Source organism: Leptosomus discolor, chromosome Z (genome assembly GCF_034619465.1).
Source record: "Leptosomus discolor isolate bLepDis1 chromosome Z, bLepDis1.hap2, whole genome shotgun sequence".
Classification (NCBI taxonomy): Eukaryota; Metazoa; Chordata; class Aves; order Leptosomiformes; family Leptosomidae; genus Leptosomus; species Leptosomus discolor.
Window position 1 is genome coordinate 32,304,413 of NC_141419.1, and position 19,420 is coordinate 32,323,832.

General features: G+C 38.0%; 1 protein-coding gene across 1 annotated transcript; it reads left to right on the forward strand.

Moving 5' to 3' along the window:
- The first annotated feature begins 462 nt into the window (after nucleotides 1-462).
- Nucleotides 463-19,187, forward strand: PJA2 (praja ring finger ubiquitin ligase 2). Its single transcript, XM_086480084.1, has 9 exons — nucleotides 463-631; nucleotides 2,319-2,534; nucleotides 3,019-3,865; nucleotides 7,610-7,741; nucleotides 9,161-9,343; nucleotides 11,505-11,616; nucleotides 17,333-17,447; nucleotides 17,754-17,869; nucleotides 19,044-19,187. The coding sequence occupies exons 1-9, from the start codon at nucleotides 463-465 to the stop codon at nucleotides 19,185-19,187; spliced, it is 2,034 nt and encodes a 677-aa protein (XP_086336210.1).
- Nucleotides 19,188-19,420: the final 233 nt, after the last annotated feature.

Below are 19,420 nucleotides of genomic sequence, written 5' to 3' on the forward strand. Positions count from 1 at the left end.
CCATGAGCCTGTTATATTTTTCTCTCCCCTGTCCAGTTGAGGAGGGGGAGAGTGCTAGAGAGGCTTTGGCGTGTACGTGGCATCCAGCCAGGGTCAAGCCACCACAATGGGATATATTTTTTTCTACTGGAAGTTACAAAACTCATTTGCCTTCTCCTTAAACTATAAAAATTGCTAGGTATGTAAGGGAAGGATTTCAGTATTTCAGCTCTTGGAAGAAAGGCAGGATTTTGTTCAGATGTTCAGAACTGCTGTAGATAAACTGTGATTTCTTTAATTATATAATTTTTTAAACCGTTGCTTCTATGGATCAGACTGCTCCAACAAAGTGGTGCTGTCCAGGTAGATCACAGCAGTTCTGGGAGTCATGAGTAAGACCAGCTGGCCTACCTCTGTGGCAGTTGACATCGCCCCATTCAGGAGTTAGGTGTATGCCACAATTGGTGCCTTAGATCTGCATGGATGGTGGTGATCTGTTTTAGTAGCGTTGTAGATCTAGGTCATGCACTCATTGATCCCAAAAAGCTTCTCCTCTCGTTCCTAGTGTTTCTGGCAGGACGTGAGGGAGTTGAGAGGAGAGGACAAAAGGTAATGGAGAGGAGAGTGAAGGGAGGTGTCTGGGTTTCAGTGGGTGAGGACTGGGATCCTGTCAGAGGACACTACATGTAACTGAGCAGAAAAGTCCAGTGGCCCTAAATCTGACTTGGATACATTAGAATAGTTTGAGATTTATGTGTAGGATTGTGGTCAGGGGGATGGATAACTTCTGAATGCTCAAGTTATAGTGCTAGTTTGCGAATACATGTATGCATGCATCTACAGTTAACCTTGAACACTGTTACTTCTGGAAAAACAGTGGGGTTTTTGTGGGAGAGGACAAGCTGGTTATGCAAGTCAGATGGACTGGATCTAGATTCTAAGGCTTTCTGTGCAACAGCCTGTAGTTTGCTGGCTCTAGGCAGTGGAGTCCTTAGTGCAGTATTTGTAGGAGTAAAGAGGAACCATGCTGCTCTGTGTTGGTGATTAAGGCAGTGCCTGGGAAGGGCTGCACCTACCTGTTTATGCACTGTGCATTTTAGGAGAAGCACTCTCCTAGTTTTTTAATCCAGCTCTGGTAATCTAAAATGCTTTTCTATTTTATAACTGCTAATGATCCTTTGAGGAATTCAGGTGACTGTAGTCCCATTTTGAAAGGATGGACATGTGTTTATAAACAGCTTTAGCCTGAGAAGTAAGCAGCCTGTTTCCCCTACCTTGGTTATTTAGTCACTGGTGTGTTGCATCTCTAAGACTGGTCAGTTTTTCAGAACTGTGTCTTGTCAGCAGGTATTGGGTGTGTTTTGAACAGGCCTACTAAACTGAGCTTTTGAAAGAAGATGGAGCAATACCCACTTTTAAGGTTGGGTTAGCCTGGAAGAAGGATCTGAGAGAGGGTATTATGTGTCTCAGGAACTTGATTGCGAAGGGTTTCTTGTACATTGGTATCTGGATTCAGATGCCTAAATGCTGCCTGTTTTAGGCATATAGGCAAATAGATGCATGGCTCCTCTTATTTCGTATCTAGGTAACCTTTCCTATAAACCAAATGTGACATCCAAACTTTAAGTAAATGGTGAAAGCTTTCACTATATTGATGCAATAAGTCTGTCCCAGGGCAAAGAAATAACTGTATGTTGTATCTTTTAAGAACAGTTGAATACAAGATGAGATACTCTATATGTGAGGGGGTTTTTTGTTAGCTTTAAGGATTTTTGCATGCTGTGAAGATCAATTTTAAAAAATAAAACATTTGCATTCAGAGAGTTTCACTTACTTGAGTGGACAGCTATTTTTGAATAATACTGGTTGTCCTGGTTTGGGCTAAATCAGAACTAATTCTGGTTAAGTGCTTTAACTTTTCAGTTAAGTCTCCTCTAACTAATGGCACTTTCTGAAATCAACAGCATGTATTTCCAGACAGTGACTGCTTCTAGCAGTGATAAGGCCTGGTGTTTATAGTAAGTATCAAGGAATGCTGTGCAGAGAGGCCCTTGCTTATACTTGTTCTTATAGCGACCTCGGTCACTGCTGAATTCTGTATGCCATATTGAGGTGCTGGAAGTGAAAACGGTCACAAACACAAAAAATGTCGCACCTGCAGGGAGGAGTGAACTGGACAGGTGACCCAAACCTGACCAACAGAGTATTCCATCCCATAGACGTCATATTCAGTATAAAGCTGAGAGATCATGAGGGTCTCTCTCTTCTTCGATGGCTGAAGACATACTGTTCTTTAATGAGTCTCTCTGTCTTTTTCTTTCCTCCACAATCTCATGTAGCAAAGGGTTCAGAAGCTGGCAAACCTGCCTGGCCCAAACCAGCAGGAGGATATCGAACTGTTACAGGTAGAAGATATGGAAGAAGATATGCCTATATCCATTTTAGACCATCTTTTAATAGCCAAGACAGAGATAAACATCAACAACATGAACAACAGATGAACAATAAAGGCTGTGAACGAGTAGACTTGGATGTTCAGGAAGAGAATTTTTCATGTATGTACATATCTTTGTACGTTTGCTATTTAATTGCAAACTAGCATACTTGGAGGTGGAAGAGGAAGGCACATAGACAGATGTGAAGGGAAGAGAGTAGTGGCTTTAACAGGTGTACATTTCATGTGGCTTTATAGAATGAAACTTAACATGAAGGCGAATTAAAGTATAGTCTGTCTTAGGCTGTTTCATTTTGCTTGAAGAAGGGTATTCCTGAATGAGTTAATGCATTCTAAACAGTTAGATAACCATAACATAGAATCATAGAATGATTCGGATTGGAAGGGACTTTAAAGGTAGTCTAGTTCCAACAGCCCCCCCCCCCCCCCCCCCCCGACAAGGACACCTTTGACTAGACCAGGTTGCTCAAAGCCCCATCCAACCTGGCCTTGAACACTTTCTTTTTTATGAGCAGTTGTAGATGAGAATATTTCTATTTTTTTCAATTATTTCAGTGCATTCTTTCTTATGATTTTCTCTGAAGGTTGCAGTCCACTGGTTCAAGTTTCTTCTGGTTTATTAGATGAGCCGTTGTCAGAAAATATTGGAACTGGAGAACCCGTTTGTCGAAGTGTAGCATGTCAAACTTTTGAGGTGAACACTTCACCATTTTCTCTATCCTTTTATATTCTGGAAGGCAACCAGATGTCCAGGGACTTTATCAATCCTTATGAAAATTCTGAGGACCTTGCAGAACACACATCTGCTCTCAACCACAGAGTTTGTAGAGAATGTTGTGAAAAAGCAGGAGCAATGCCTTTAATGAGTTGTTTCAGCATAGATTCAGACTTGGCATATCCAAAGGACAGGGCATTTAAACCTTCTGATGAAGATCAAGCTATACCAAAAAGTGAGCCAAGTGGTGCCAATTATGAAACACAGCAGATAAAAAATACAGTGGATGTTGGAATCAGAACCCCTATAGCAATTGCTAGTGAACTAAATGTCAATGATGGAAAGACTAACCAAGGAAATTCACCTGAGCTAGTAGTGAGACCTAAAATAAGAAAACAAAGTACTCCAAAAAAGTTGGGAAGAGAGAAACTTCTCCCTAATGGTGGTGAAGAAAGTGGTTTCTGGAGAAGAACTGAAATTGCTGAAGTCCAGCATAGCTATGCTGAGTGTGCCTTGAGAAACAGTGAGGAGGACATGAGTTCTAGTATGTTCTCTGACTCAAGAGAGCATGAAGGCCATACAAAGAACACAGAAATAGACCTAAGGAAAAATGCAGCAACTCAAGAACAAATACTATTTTCAGATGATGACTCCTTTTGGGATGACACTGAAAACTGGAGCACACAGTTCTTCAGGTTCCTCAAAAATGAAAACAGGTAAAAATTCACTTTTATATCTCTATCAGTATTGAATATTTTGTGTAAATAATGTCTAAATCTGGGTAATCTGTTAGCAAATGAGACCTAAAAACTCAAGCAATTTCAGAATATGATCAGATAACAAGATGCCAACTTTTCCTTTCAGTTCTTTCACCCTTCCTCAAGTCCACCTAAAGAAATAGTAATGTACATTCTTCTGGTAATATAAAAAGCCTTTTGCTAACGTTTAGGGTCAAAGCATCTTACCACTAAGGAAGATTCCTTGTTTATTTTTGTTTTATTTTTCTGAGTGGATGGAGGGTAGAGAGGGAAAACTTTGTTCAGCATTTTTTTGGCAAATTATGGGTCTTTGAAAGTTCCTTTCAAGACTTTTTATTTTCAGAATTTGTTCTTTTTGCCATCAGATCTCAATATTCTGCATGACAGCCTATCTATGTTCTTGTCTCCAGCCTTTTGAAAGAAATTATTGTTCTGTGTCATATCTGAAGAATAACTTGATAGGGTTGCTTGTAATCCCTGTTCTTAAATGAAAGTTATTCAGACTGGTAGGTGTATCCAAAGTAACTGTTAATGAATACAGTTTCAGATCTACAAATAGCTCCAGCCTGGACACCAGGAGCAGTATTCAGGCTTTTCTTTTGTGCTCTCTACCGAGAAGACAGACTAACTTGGATAAAGATTATGTTGATTAACTTTTACTCATATTATGCTGGTTAAGAACTCTTAACTGTGAATTAGAGTTACGTAACTGAGCTATTTGGGTAAAAAAAATTTCTAACCTTCTGTTCATTTATGGTAAATGCAGTAGTGTTTGTGATGGATTTTGATTATTTTTTTCTGATTTTTCTTCTAGTTTGATTTCATCTTGTTTATTCTGTATGTGGTGCTTTTGTATGTGTGCTTGCCATTATGCCTTATAAGCAGGACAGCATGAAAATTTATTTGCATAAACTCTTGTCCTTAAAATATTGCAGTCCCAATTACAAGAGAAAAAAATCCTTAAGGCATTGTAAACTGGGGTAGGAGACTTAATTTTGTTTTTTCTTATTAAAGATATAGGTGGACTTGCAAATGTATCCTTTCCTTAACTTAAGTTTTACTTTTCAAAAATTTTTGTTACTGCATGGCCTGGTTTCAGCTGGGATAGAGTTAATTTTCTTCCTAGTAGCTGGTACAGTGCTGTGTTTTGGATTTAGGATGAGAATAATGTTGATAACACACCAATATTTTAGTCGTTGCTAAATAGCGCTTATCCTAAGTTAAGGGTTTTTGAACTTCCCATGCTCTTCCAGTGAGGAAGCGCACAAGAAGCTAGGAGGGAGCATGGCCAGGATGGATGGCCTGAGATAGCTAAAGGGATATTCCATAGCATAGAACATCATGCCTGGTATATAAACTGGGGGCAGTTGGCTGGGGGGGTATATTACAGCTCGAGGACTGGATGGGAAGTGGGTGGTGCACAATTGTATTGTGCATGTTATCTTCCTTTTGTTATCTTCCTTTGCATTACTATTATTTTATTTTATTTCAATTATTAAGCTGTTCTTATTGCATCTGGAAGTTTCACTTTTTTTATTCTCCTCCCCATCCCACTGGTGGTGGGGAGGAGTGAGTGAGCAGCTGTGTAGTGCTTAGGTGCTGGCTGGGGTTAAACCGTGACACTGCATAATCTTTTCCACTTCTGAAATGCTGCTACTAGAAGATTAAAATGCAATGGAGGAAATGGACTATATTTACAGTTATAGCATTGGCTTCCCTAATGCAAAGTGATGGATTGTAGCATGACAAAGAAATACAGACTGCTTATCTGAAATTGACTGTTTGTCATGATGGCAGTAACTGAACTGCTAAACAGGAAGCACCTTGCTGATTGCTCAAGCCGAGGCCTTCACCTCACATTTTTGCTTCAAGGAAGTACCCAGCTATTATGGTGTTAGCATGTAGAAGCTGTGTGGGAAGGAGAAAGTCTTGCATATTTCTTAGAACCACATATGCTGTAAGCTGGAAAGGTCATGGTATGTCCCTGGAGAGCTGGGGTGGTGGGATGAGGATCATATCTGTTAGCTCCCTCCATTTAGTTTTGGATTGTATGGCAAGTACAGGACAGTTCAGCCAGGGGAAAGACTATTTTCAGAAAATGCTTATGCAGATGCTGAGTTGATCTGTTATGCTTTTGGCAAGTGACAAGTCTATAACTAACCATTAAGTGATGTTCTGCATCTCCATAGAATTGGGCAAAGTTAAATGCTGTTTTGACATATATAGACATTCAGTGTTCTTTTATTCAGTATTAGTGATTTTAGGCATATCCTCTTTTCAGGTTTGAACTAGTGTTTGTGTATAAACTTTAAAGAGAACAGGTTTGGCTAACAACATAGGAATATTATTATAAACTGTTGGAAGTCATTACTGGATTGTAAAACTGAAATAAGAGATTTGAATATTTGGGCTAGTCTTGCAGTATTTTTAGATGACCTTTTTAAAACCTTTTATTTTGTCTGCTTGTTTTAAAGTGTTAGTATTCAGCTTTACTTGGTGCAATATAAGATGCATTAGACTGCACATCAGAATTTCCTAACAGATATGATTTCTATTGTAAAATAATCCTTTAAAATAGCCCAAAGTTAAAGAATATTCTCAATTCCATCACTTGCCCTAGTTGTCAAAATTGTGATAGAAAAATATATTCCTGCCTCAAATTAAAATGCTTCCATATAAACAGTCTTGATCTTCTTTATTCTTGTAAAACTTGCAGTGTATAATATGCGTCTTTTTCAAAAGTACCTGTAATCCATTAAATAGGAAGTTTTATTGGCATGTACTTGTAATAATAGACAGAAGGAGGGTTTCTTTTAAAGTGAATTTGTAGATGGGGAGGTAACATTGATACATATACTGGATTTAGCAGATTGAAAACTGAGTTGCATGTGTTGTGGATTGCTGTGTAAGATGTGCTCTATTAACCATGTTTGCTGTTCACGTATTAGTTTTCTGTAACTTTTTGAAGTGACATAGCTAGTTGAGTAAACTGAATTTTGGTAGGTGTCAACTGTCAGTATTGACTGAACCTTCTAAACAGCATTATTAAAGGCAGCAGTAGATAAGTTAATACTTCTTGGGATCTGCTAACATAGCTATTTTGTTTAAGCTGCCCACAACGTGTTATTTACTGCCCTTTTCTGTGTGGTGGCTGAGCAAATTCTCTTTCAAAAACTCCCAGTCATTCATCTGTTTGGGCTAGTGAATTATATAATTTGCAGTAAGTCATCCATTGTATCTTTGTATGACTGAAAAAAGACCACCATTGCCTATGGCTTGGAGGGTATGAGAGCTTTAAGTTTTGTTTGGCTGAGAAGTAAACAAACATTATTGTTTGTTAAGCAAGAATTGGTGTTCTCAGTGTCACTGCTGCTGTTTTCTCTGTGGCCTTGGAGAAATATGTATAGTGTGTCTGGGTTCATATTCCTGAGTTGTTTCATGTACTCTGCAAATGTGGAGGGGGAAGAACAAGACACTTCTGTGAAGTGGGATGGGCAGAATTCTTAGGAACTGATTTTTATGTATGCTTGCCTTGTAATAAATCTACAAATAGTACAAAATTAATTTCTGAGAGAGAAAAAATAGTTTACATTGAGGGAAATGTTCATAGAAAAGTAGGAAATCACAGAATGTTTGTGTCTTATTTTGTTTCCCATAAAGCAGTGTTCAGATTCACACCCTGTTGCCTTGTTTAAATTGCAGCTCAGAATGCAGTGATGGAGAATTGTCTTTTTTTGCTAAAGATGAGGACCCAGGCAGGGGGGAGCCTGAGCCTGAAATGCTGAGCAGTGCAAGTGGTGTAGAAGAGAACAGGGACTTCTGTTTCCGAGGACGGTATGGTTTTATTTTATTTGCTAAGTTCCTGTAAGTTCTGACATCATCAGTAAAATGATATCTGCATGACACTACACAGAATAACATCAGTTGTGAAAGTAATTACTATATTAGCAATAACCACTTCCCTACATCAGAATAATCTGAGCAGCTTTATGTATTTCAAATCACAGAAAAAAGGTATGTTGTGCAATATCATTTTATGAAAGACACAGAAATAGTGTGCATTGACATGTAGTATCAGTAGGGATAACAGGCTAGATACACCAACTTTAAAAAACCAGATTAGGCAAGTTAGTTGTAAAGACACAAAGTTACATACAGATCTTCTCATACTGCTTAGTACCTCTTCAAAGCAGCTGCTTATCTCTTTGCTTTGTTGCTTCTTGTATTCTACTGCAGGTCTTTATTTTTTGCAGCCCTATCAGCGGTTAAATTAAACTTGAACTACTTGCTTGCTGAGGACTTGCTTATTTTTCCAGTTGTTCAGTTTAGAAAATATATCTGCCTTTGCAAGACACAATCTGTAGCTATAAATAGACAATGAAAGTTTGATTTTCTTTTTTCCTAAGCATCTAAATACTGACCTTATATTCTTAGTTTGGGTCTTTATAAAGCAATAAGCCATGCTGAAGTGTTGTTTATTCCACTTCCAGTCAGTAGTACCTATTACCAAGCAGTGCAAATCGCTGTTACTGCTTTTTTAGTATCGCTGCCTCTTGAGGTTTGGAGAATTAGTGTGTCTTTATGAAGACATTACAAAAACTCATCTGTTTCAGAACAACAGCAATGGAGTTGTGTACTCTAACTGTCTTTGATACAAATAGCCTGCAAATGTACCCATTTCTAACATGATTCCTGTTTTATTTGCCCTTTGACAAGGAAAGTGGGACTTGCAGCCCTGTGCCTGTAAACATCCAAGTGACTTGTGCTCCTCTAGAAAATCCAGGGATGAGAGGAGTCTTTCTCATTATGTAAATAGCTTCTCTTGCAAATAGTATCTCTTTGCACTCAGGCCAAGGTTCCCCATGGAGGCTGTTGCAGGGTGTCAAGAGAGCCTTTCTTTTTAAAGGCTTTTAGAACTTTTAGATGAATAAGAATCTTTAGTACCAAGTCTACTGCATACTGCCTGTACTAGGGAAAATGCAAAGCAAGCTGCTTCCTGTACTGCTGGCCTTGAGCATTAGACCAATAATTTTGCCATAAAATCATGGCTGTAACTAGATTCTGAGTTTGGAGCTGATACCACTGGGAGTTTCTTGTGTTCTTTACAGCAAATGCTAAATTGCTAATCTGGAACTCTGCAGTCTAGGAAACATGCATCTTTAGCCCTTGTAATATATGTAGCTTTTGTTGCTTGCATATGTTTATGAAGTCTCCTAGCTTTTTAGTTTTAGATTTTCATTTATTTATTTGAAGGGAACAGACATTGTTGGAGGAAGGAGAGATTCCACAGTTACGGTACCAGGAAGAAGTAGAAAATAAAACTGAAGAGGAAAGTGATCCTGTTTGTGATTTTGTGTGTTCTGGATTCTTCCTCTTGCATGGAAATAACCTTGAGGATGACTCCAGTGTGAGACAAGACCTGGATGTAGAGTGGAGGTATGCCTTTGATAGTTTTCTGCATTAATTTTAGAGGTTTTATAGTTATTGTTTTGCTTTTTATGTAATATGTCAAAAGTACTCGTGGCTATCAGTATGCACGTGTTTCAAAGGCTGATAATCTGAGTTTTAAGGCTTAAGGTACTTCAAGTGCTATATTAAGAAGGATGTAGATTTGCTAAATCAGGCTGTGATCTGAGAAAAATCTGGTGCACTAAATATTCAAGGGTTGGGTATACTTTTTCAATTGATTTTCAAGATGGTAAGTATAGCAGAAATAACAAAAGCAAAGCAATATGTATGTAATTAGAATTCAAGTCAGTGCAATTAGTCTTTTCCTCTTTGCAACTGATGTAGATTAGATGTTATAAGCCTATTTTATTTCTTTGAAGTGCCATGTGCTTACCTAATATTATCATTTTGAATGCTTCACTCAATTTTCTGTCATTAAATTACTGAAGAATATTGCAATATACTTACTTCAAAAATTCTGCCAGGCAGAAAGCAATTGGAGCCACTTGGACAGCCTAGTCCTACAATAGTATTATGCGTTTGTTTTAAAGTAAGCAACAGCTAGACAGAATGCTTTCCAGTGAGAGACTTAATGCTTGCTCTCTTCTCCTCAGTAAAAATATAAAGTACAGTGTGGACATACCAAAAAAGAGTGATATTTTGTCCTTGAAGTTATTGTGAAGAAGCATGACAGGAATTAATGCCCGAGTCCAAGCTAGAAGTAAGGCATGTGTTCTTACAGTGCCAAGCAGCAAGCTACCAAAGGAATTGTAGGATATGGACAAGTGTTGGAGGTTAACCTTAGTAGGCTTCCTAATTACTCAGCAGCCTGTTTTGTCTGTTGAGCATATGCAGATCTGTACACGATTTTGCTTGTGCCCATTTTAAGATTTGATCTCTGAATGTTGAAAACAAACTCAAAGCAGCTGCCAAGCTATGAACTGTGACACACAATGTAATCAAAATCTGAATGCTAGTTGTAAAACAAGCTTAACAGCATACATATGAAATTTATTGGCTGAACTGTATGCCCTGTTACTCCAGTCAGTGGTAAAAGCTCCTATTGTGTTCTTCTGAAGTCTGTATTGTCTTGAATGTACCACTGTACTGGGAGCAGGTGCTGGCAGGGGGTGCTACAGGGTGGCCTCTGTGAGGAGAGGCTGGGGCTGCCCCATGTGGGACACAGCTGATTCCAACTGGCTTCAGTGGACCCCCCACAGGGTTGTGCCTCTGGGAAAGTATTTAATAAAGGGTAAAAAATGCTGCACAGCAGAATGTGAGAGAGAAAGAAGTGAGGATGATGTGAAACAGCCCTGCAAACACCAAGGTCAGAGAAGAAGTAGGAGCAGGTGCTCCAGGTGTGGAGGAGAGATTCCCCTGCAGCCTCTGGAGAAGACCCGGTGGAGCATGTCGGTATTTGCTGGAGGAACTGTATCTGTGGAGAGCCTGTGCTGGAGCAGTTAGTGAAGGACCAGAGCTTGTGGGAAAGACCCATTCAGAAGAGGGTTTATCCTGAAGGACTGCAGCCCATGGGAGGGACCCCACACTGGAGCAGGGGAACATTACAAGGAGGAAGGAATGGCAGACGGGAACTGCCATGGACTGACCACAACCCCCATTTCCTCTCCCTCTGCCCTGTTTGGGGTAGGGGGACACAGACGAGTCAGGAATGAAGGAGTGAAGTTGAGCCCAGGAAGAAAGGGAGGGCTAAGGGGAAGGTGTTTTAGTGTTTGTTTTTGTTTCTCATGATCCAACTCCATTTTTATTGGCAAAAAATTAATAGAATCATAGAACAGCCTAGGTTGGAAGGGGCCTCAAAAGACAGTCTGGTTCAACCCCTTAAGTTGAGTCTGTCTTGCCTGTGATGGTGACTGGTGGGTGATCTCCCTGTGTTTATCTTGACCCATGAGCTTTTAGTCTTATTTACACAGCTGTCCAATTGAAGTGGGGGAGTGAGAGAGCAGCTAGGTGGGTATCTGACAATCAGTCAAGGTCCACCCAGCACAGCCACCTCATGAGAGTATACACACAGTTATTAACAGGTGATGTGCAGTAATTTATGTACTGCACATAATTGATGTACTCAGCCCTCATGTTGTTAATATTTACTTTGAAATGAAGACCATGTTTCCTAACTTATGTTTTTCAGACTGCGTGATGAGTTTGGTGATGGTCTAGGACTTGCCCAAGCCACTGCTTTTGTGGATCCACTGGTTGTCACGGCTAGGGCACTAGAGGAACGCTTACAACAAGCTATACAGGTATTAAAATATTCTTGGTGGTATTATATCAGTGATATTGTGGCATAAGTTTTTATTATTGAATCTTTTTTTGGCATAATCTAAAAGCAGGAGAATCAGGGAAAATACTTTCATGTTTTTGCTTGACCTTTCAGGTCTGCAAGCTTGAAAATAAATGCTGGAAGCTCTTTTAAATGATGTAGTGCAAGAAGTCATTGATCTGTGCTACTCTTAAAATATATGTTTAATTTCTCTTAAGGGAAAAAAGGTACTGATTTTCATCAGTATAAACATATGCTGTCTAAATTGTTCTAAAGAATGTTACCAAATTTCCTACCTAACAAAGCAAAGTTCATACCTGGATCTGTGTCTATGAATTTTGCCAGCTTTTTTTTGCAAGAGTACAATTGGATGTCTCATGTTTTTATCCCTCAGTAGAAGACTTTTCTGTGTTTGACTGTCTTGACTACATGTGTGTTAAACTTAAAAAAAAAACCCCACACCCCAAAGCTATAAAAAGCCTTTTGTCTTTACCTTGTTCTAATCTCATTTAATGTCTAACTTGGATAAAACCGGAGCATTTGTTACTGAGAGCCAGTATGGTTATGATCTTTGTCTTTTCAGTGTTACATGATGTTGGTCACTGTCAGAGTGCTGAAATTCAGTCTGATGTAACGGTGACAATTCTTGTGTTGCCAGAAATCTCCCCTGCAGGGTATTTGTCAAGATAAACAGTTAAATGACATGTAGACATATAATCTGGCATTACAACAATTAAATTGAATGTTTTGTGACACATGTTTAGGGGTAGCAAGGTGCAGTTTTACTACTAGCTCTTAGTTAAGAGGTGAAGAGAGCAGACTGTATATCATAGTGTGCTTGCAGACAAAATACCAAGGACACTTTAAAAAACCTTTTAAAGCTGACAGTGGAACAATCATAGATATTTTTTTTCCATGGATATGTGCATAATTGATTTTGTGAATAAACTTCATGGGGATTTTCCAAGGGGGTGGAAGGGTTGTTCCCTGAAATTGGCAGTCATTCAATTTCCAGGTATTGTAAATACCCTAAGGTAAATGGGAGGTCAGCATTATTCATAATCAAGTACCAAGGGTCTTCTCCAGCTGTGTAGGTTCTTCTTAGTATTTCTCATCTGGAGACAATTCAGAACTGCTTATTAATGTGTAGGAGGTTTGTTGATATCCTTGCTATAAAAGCAATATTTTGAAGTCATATAGGGAAAATTCCTCATCTCATTTCATGGCTGCCAGTTCTCACTATATCAAAAACAACTGCAGAAGCTGACCTCCTCTTTTGCATGAAAGCGAGGGGATCTGTGTAGAGAGGGGAAACTATTCCCATCTTATTTTTTTTAAATCTATGTATTAGCATTTGAAGAGAGACTGTGGGTTTTTATGGCTCCGAGTTTTTCTTTCTCATTACTGTGTAACATAATTTCCCTAGTTACCCTGCCAGAAGAAACATGTGCACTCTTGTCAGGCTGACCTGTAAAAGCAATCCCAAGTGGCTATGTTCATGGCTGGCTGAGAAGATGCTGTAATTATGTTAGTGTCACCTGGAGTGTCATTGAACACACTTGGCAAGCAGGTAGACTACAAAGGTAGTTATTCTGATACCTGTGGTACAGGTCACTGTGGATGTTGGACAAGAGGGAAAGCCAGTTCTCTTAAATGGTATTTGTGCTTGAAATGAGCTCTTAGGTGTTTGAAACCTTACAGTGGACATAGAAGTCTGGCATAATTGGAATTAGTCAGCAGAAAATGGTAACTAGGTAATAAAAGGAACAGCTGTATTGACTGCGACTAAATGGACAACACAGGTTTTGAGTAGAATTCCAAATATTTCCTCCAAATCTCAAGCAGAATATATACAGCATGTCTCTTTCCAGTATGAAGATGGTTACTAAAATTGTTCAGAAAGTAACAACAAGGACTAACCAAAACTGTTCAACATTTGTCTTAAGCAATATTTCAAGTATTTCTGGAAGTTCAGAGAAAGTACAGGGGGAAAAAAAGCTGTGCAATGTCTATCTAAAATTAATTGTTTGCTGAGATCCTATCTTTTAATGACTCCAGCGATCTGTAGGCAGGATCAGGATATAATGTTTTCTGCTTTTTAGAAAATAGGACTTGCAAATAGCTAGTCCAGTGTAATCTCCTAAGAAAATATGATGTGACCCTGTGCCTGACTGGATTAACATAGACTAGAAACTTGTATTCCTGGAAGGATGTTCAGAACAGCCTTTAAACACGACTTTCCTGGTTGTCAGACAATTGTAGATGAAGATGTAGAAGTGTTCCACAAACGTAAAAATGTAGAATCTTTCATTGAAATAGTAAATATCTCAGTGTTCAAAACCTTTTCCTTATCTTTGGTACTGTGGTCAGAGTACTTGCTCAGATATCCAGAATGTGGTGTACATCATATTTTCAGGTGGAGAACAAAATTTTAAAAAATGGTTTCTTTTGTGATGCAAATACCAGACTGAACTAATATTTCAAGTTTGCATAAGAGATTGCTGAAAATGTCTTTGCTTTCTGCTAGAAAATACAATTTCTGATTTTTCCATTTATAGGGTGTATAGAATATATTTGTAATATAATAATTTTTGTTCATTAATTGTTGCAACTGTATATATTTATCAAGTAGGCAGTTGGAGATCACTGTGAGGGGTATCTTAGTAACTAAGGTCAGGGTGATCAGGCTTGAGAGCTGTTTGAGGGAAGTATGAATTGAAGCTAGTTGTCTGTCTTCATGACTAGTACTTTATGCTCCTCATCCCTTTCCCTGAGAGTGAAGGGAGTAATTTCATTTGGTCTTGAAATAGTTCCTCTTATTTGGGGGATCAGGAATTGTTCTGGTTTTGCTAGGCATTTTTCTGCAGGATGATTAGATTTCAGTTTCACATCTGGTTCACAACCTTTCCTGCTTGTTCTACAACTTTTGTTCTTACCTTTCAGGTCTTACTGCTTGCATGCCTGTTGTCTTTCTGTTTGAACTATACCCCAAGCTGGTTTGCCACTTTGCAGTTGTATATGATCTATATATTTATATTCCACTTTCTAACAGGCTACTTGGTGTCAGTTATGCTATTTTAGTGTTATTTAGACCTGGCTTCAGGACAAACAGCTATTATTTAAATCTTGCTTAGTCTGATTCTACCTGATGGGTGTAGTATACCTCTGCTTTTTCTTCAAGTTTAGAAAGTAACCCATCTGCTTCCTGGTAATTATTTTTGCACCAGAGGTTTTGTAATGGAGAAGTCTGAGCTTCAACTGTCTTTAAGTATTATTCTGATTTGATGAACAGATTGGGTTGAGTTTAATTATAACATCATTAATAATCTGTCTGACTGTGACTTTATTCAACCTATTACTGATTTACTTAATCCACCTCCTTAGGTTTCCCCAGATTCTCTTATCTAAAATAGTAGATTCATTAACCAGACCTTTTCACCTATAACATAACTTATTATGAAAGTCTATTATAGCTCAGAAAACTTTCTAAAAATTTCTGTCCAGCAGACCAATTTACTGTAGCTATGAAACACTTGAAAGGGAAGTGATATGATAATGCCTCCAATATTCAGTTCAGGTGTATCTTCACTGGGGGGCAGGGGGGAGATCTGTCCCAAATAATTCAATTAATTGTGACATTTGGTGGGGAAAAGTAGTGAATATATGAATTTTTTTTTAAAAAAAAGCTGTTCTCTAAGACTCTTGGATCCTAAAATGTAATAATATGTATGTGTGATTTATTTTTTTAACTTCCATTTGTTTTAAAGAAATTACTTAGCTGTGAGTGTTTAGCAGTGTAAAACAGGTTAGGTGTGGCTGCAATGTCAGTGAATTCATTTATGAATATTTCCTGTGCCAATTCAGACATGTGAGGAGCTCAAAACCCCCCGTAGGCTATAGCACTCCTGCTTTTAGCGGTGTGCAGCATTTGGTTTATGGTACATGGAGCAGTATGCAGTTGCATAAGTAATAAGAGCAGGGAAATAAAGGTGTCTTTGAAGTTATAAAGGTATGTCATAAAAGTTGCAAAATGGACACTTCTTTGCTCTGCTGTGGTTTGGAGGATGTGCTTTTAAGCATCAGAGTTCTGAGGCTTTCTGTCTGTGGTATTTCTTCTGTGTAGCTTTCAAAAGCAAACAATACAGTGTTTTTGTAACTTGTTTTCTGTTTGAAAGTACTAATACTGGATATAAAGAGAGGTTTGACACATAGGTAGTATGGCATCCTTCTGTCTGCTAGGGATCTTGCCTAATTTTTCCAGCTGTAGTACTTCACCTAATTAAGCATAGTATTTTTTACCTACAGATTATTCTCAGACCACTGCACCTGTAGCTAAATACCATTACAAATACTAAAGTAAAATACTAGTAATGTGGTATTGTCTGCTGTAGCAAATTGTGTGGGTTTAAGCTGTTAAATTGGAGGAAAGTACCTGTTTTGCAGGTAGACTTCCATATTGCACTAGGGATAACTGTCCCAGGATTTCAAGTCAATTAGCAGATTTCTAGATGAGAATGTGCGGTAGTCAGAGCTGTAAATACTTATCTGTTAGCTCATGCTGGTCTCTGCTGCCACAAACATTTGACTGTAGGTGTAAATCTGCTAGTTATATCTATGGTGGAATGGTTGCCTGGGCTACCTTGCCACTGCGATAAAAGTGCAGGTATGTTTTCAGGCTGCAGCTCTATTAACTTTCTCTAAAGTTTAAGAGGAAAGACTACTTAAGATGTTTGTGTATAATCCAATGTGCTGTAGTATATTTCTGGGTTTTTAGTAAGTGTATGCCCAACATTACAAAAATGTCATGTTATCTTGAACTTCTTACCAAGGGAGTTTTGTGGCCATTACAATAAATAATTTTCATGCTGATTAGAATAGTAAGTAGTTGTACTTGAGGGGTGTGACTAGTTCATTCAAGATATGAATGCTTCTGCAGTGCTTCTATGTTCTTGGCTCTTCAGTTGCAGTTTGTTCTGCTGTTCAAACACATTTATCTAATACATTTCTTAGCAAATATCTAAAAAACCAATCAGAGTTGTGTTGCATTTTTTCTTTTTTCTACTGGAGAACCTTTAAGCTTCTTATGGGGTTGAATGTATGATGTAAACATCAAGTCCGCCTGCTGTAGCATCGGAGTCTGAAAGATTGTGTGTGAGAAATTTAAGTTTCAAATAAGATAGCTTCAGAGCACTATGTCTGTCTTCAGTCATTATACAGATGATGCACATCTATGTGGATCCTGGGTTTTTTATGAAAGCTTACATTGGTAGTGTAGCAGAATTACTTAATATTTTTGTTTGTACCTGAGTAATTCAATAGTTGAAGTTAGGAAACACATTAATGAGACCTTTATTTTCAGAAAGTGAAGGATTTGTATTAGCAAGCTTTATTACATTTTCAACCTGATGCCTTTTTTGAAATTTTGTAAAATTAATAAAATGTTCATTACAGAATAAGTTGTGACTCTGTCCTGATACTTTGAGAAGTCTTAAAAAACAAGCAGTTGCTGTTTTGACCTTCAGTTTCATTTCATTCATTATGAAAATAAAAATGATGTAATGGTTAGTCTGTAAGACATAACTTCCATTTAAGCATGTAATACTATAAGAATTTGATTGCTTTTCTTGCTTATTTGTTTTTATATGGAATGTTACACTTGTGAGTAAGAGAACTTGGTCTCTGCTCACTCTTTTCAGATTACTCTGGCAAATTGGGGCTCTCTTGAATTTAATGCTGAAGAGGCTCATCCACCAGCTACTCAAGAAACTATAGATTGTCTGCCTGAGATTGTCGTCACAGATGACTATGATGGTATGGAACAATAAGGATTAATTTCTATGAAGTTTATAAGAACAAATTTAGCTTTCTGTAGTACCACAGATGCAGTATTTAAACACACTTACTGTGCAGCTGTCAATGCTGTTCCAAGAGCTTTTGAATCTTGACTCAAACTGAATCAACTTTAGTCAGTTTGGAAAGCTAATCTTTACTGGAGTAAGTGTGACTATTTTGTAATCATTAGTGATATTGTTAATATATGTATCTTGATTTCAGCTCATCTTAAATGTAAACCAAGATGATGATGTTAATAATGCTTTTTTTTCACCATGGGTGTAGGTCAAGAGCAGTCTTGTACTATCTGTTGGAGTGAATATGTGAAAGATGAAATCATTACAGAGTTACCCTGTCATCATTTCTTTCACAAAAGTTGTATAGTTCTTTGGCTACAAAAGGTAAGTACTAAAGGATTGGTGGCATTTTTATGGGGCTCTTTGAGCCCCCCATTTGCATTCTTCTGGGAAGAACAGTTTGTAACTTTTTGAAAATGTGGGATAGAATACCAAGAAATAACTTGCTGTTAATTTTATGCATTATGAAACCAAGTGCAAGTGAGGAAAGTAACTTATCTGTAGTCATCTAAAGGGCAATTTCTTGAATAGAGGGGCTATTTTTGTGAGGAAAAACAGGGTCTTAGTAAGAATGAAAAAGATGGGTGAGCTATAATTTGTTTTGGTATGAGAGGAGCTTTCTGTATGCATACATTGAAATAAAGATGATGGCTTGGTTTTCTCTGAGAAGAGCAACAGATCTTATCTGTCTTGCCAGAATGTCAGGCCCATTTATGGTGACAGCTAAGGTTGGCAGGAGAAATACTGGAATGCCTGTAGATTAATTTAAAAAACTTACCTTTGTAAATCAGTATTGTTAGATGTCACGTTCATAATCTGTAATCAGTTTTCTTCCAAATGTCTTAGAAAGGCTTACATCACATTGAAGCTAGACTAAAAGAACTGTAATTAGTGAATTGGTATTTTTTGTTGCACTTGCACTCTCCTTTACATGCAGTGTGAGCCTGGACTTGCTAGTTCTCAGTGACCCTACAGTGTAGCATACATCATTTCCTCAAGAGGTACAACAGGAAGATTAATTGATTCAGACTAGGGAGATCAGATCAGAACACCTCTAGCATGGATTGTTGGTGGGTTTTTCTACCTTGATAGTGTTGATTACCATGTTGATATTCCTTGTATTGTATGTTTTTGTCTTTGCTGTCATAGCAAACTGCTTTTGCTGAGAACAAGGACAAAATACTTCCTGTTAGACTTGGGCTGTACCTAGTGTATTCTTAATCCTTGCCTCAAAAAATTCACACCTGTAAAATCAATTCTTTAAAGACCTTGCAGAGAGCCTGATGTGTCCGCTATGTAAATGGTGTAAAAGCAAAACAAAGCTTTCTTCTGAGGTTCTTAGGTACCTGGAGCTAAGAGACAGCTATCCAGTAAAATTTGACTTTGAGACAGGGCTGCTGTGAAGACATTAAATACTTCATGAATAATAACATTTAGCTTTTCAGTAGAATTGAATGCAAATTGTGCAAATGACCTGTTGTGTTTTTATTTTTCGTAGTCGGGAACTTGCCCTGTTTGTCGCCAGGTGCTTGCACCTGAGCTTCCTGAAGGAGCTGCTGCCACTGATTCCACTCTATCTGATACGCTTCCGCAGCTTCTGAACAGAGTACTACAAGAACTTCAAACTAGACTCTTGAATTAAATCTTTGCCACCAAAATAAAAGTGTAAATCTTGCCTAATTACAATGTGAAAACTATTGTGTATAAAATTATATAAAAATTACCTAAATTAAATATTTTGGTTTAGAAAGAGTTCAAGACTTTCTAAGCTCTTAAGGTTAACAACAATAACTTCAATTTTCAAACTAAGTTACAAGAATTTGCAGCCTTTGTTCTTGGCATAATGATGCTGGTAACTAATGTCTAAAGCCTGCA

What these genes read in the sequence shown, in the direction of transcription:
- PJA2 (XM_086480084.1), top strand. Translation starts at nt 463, where the DNA reads ATGGTGGTGATCTGTTTTAGTAGCGTTGTAGATCTAGGTCATGCACTC. An exon ending in GACTTCTGTTTCCGAGGACG is followed by an intron (nt 7,742 to 9,160) that starts GTATGGTTTTAT and finishes ATTTATTTGAAG; the next exon opens with GGAACAGACATTGTTGGAGG. An exon ending in GACCTGGATGTAGAGTGGAG is followed by an intron (nt 9,344 to 11,504) that starts GTATGCCTTTGA and finishes TATGTTTTTCAG; the next exon opens with ACTGCGTGATGAGTTTGGTG.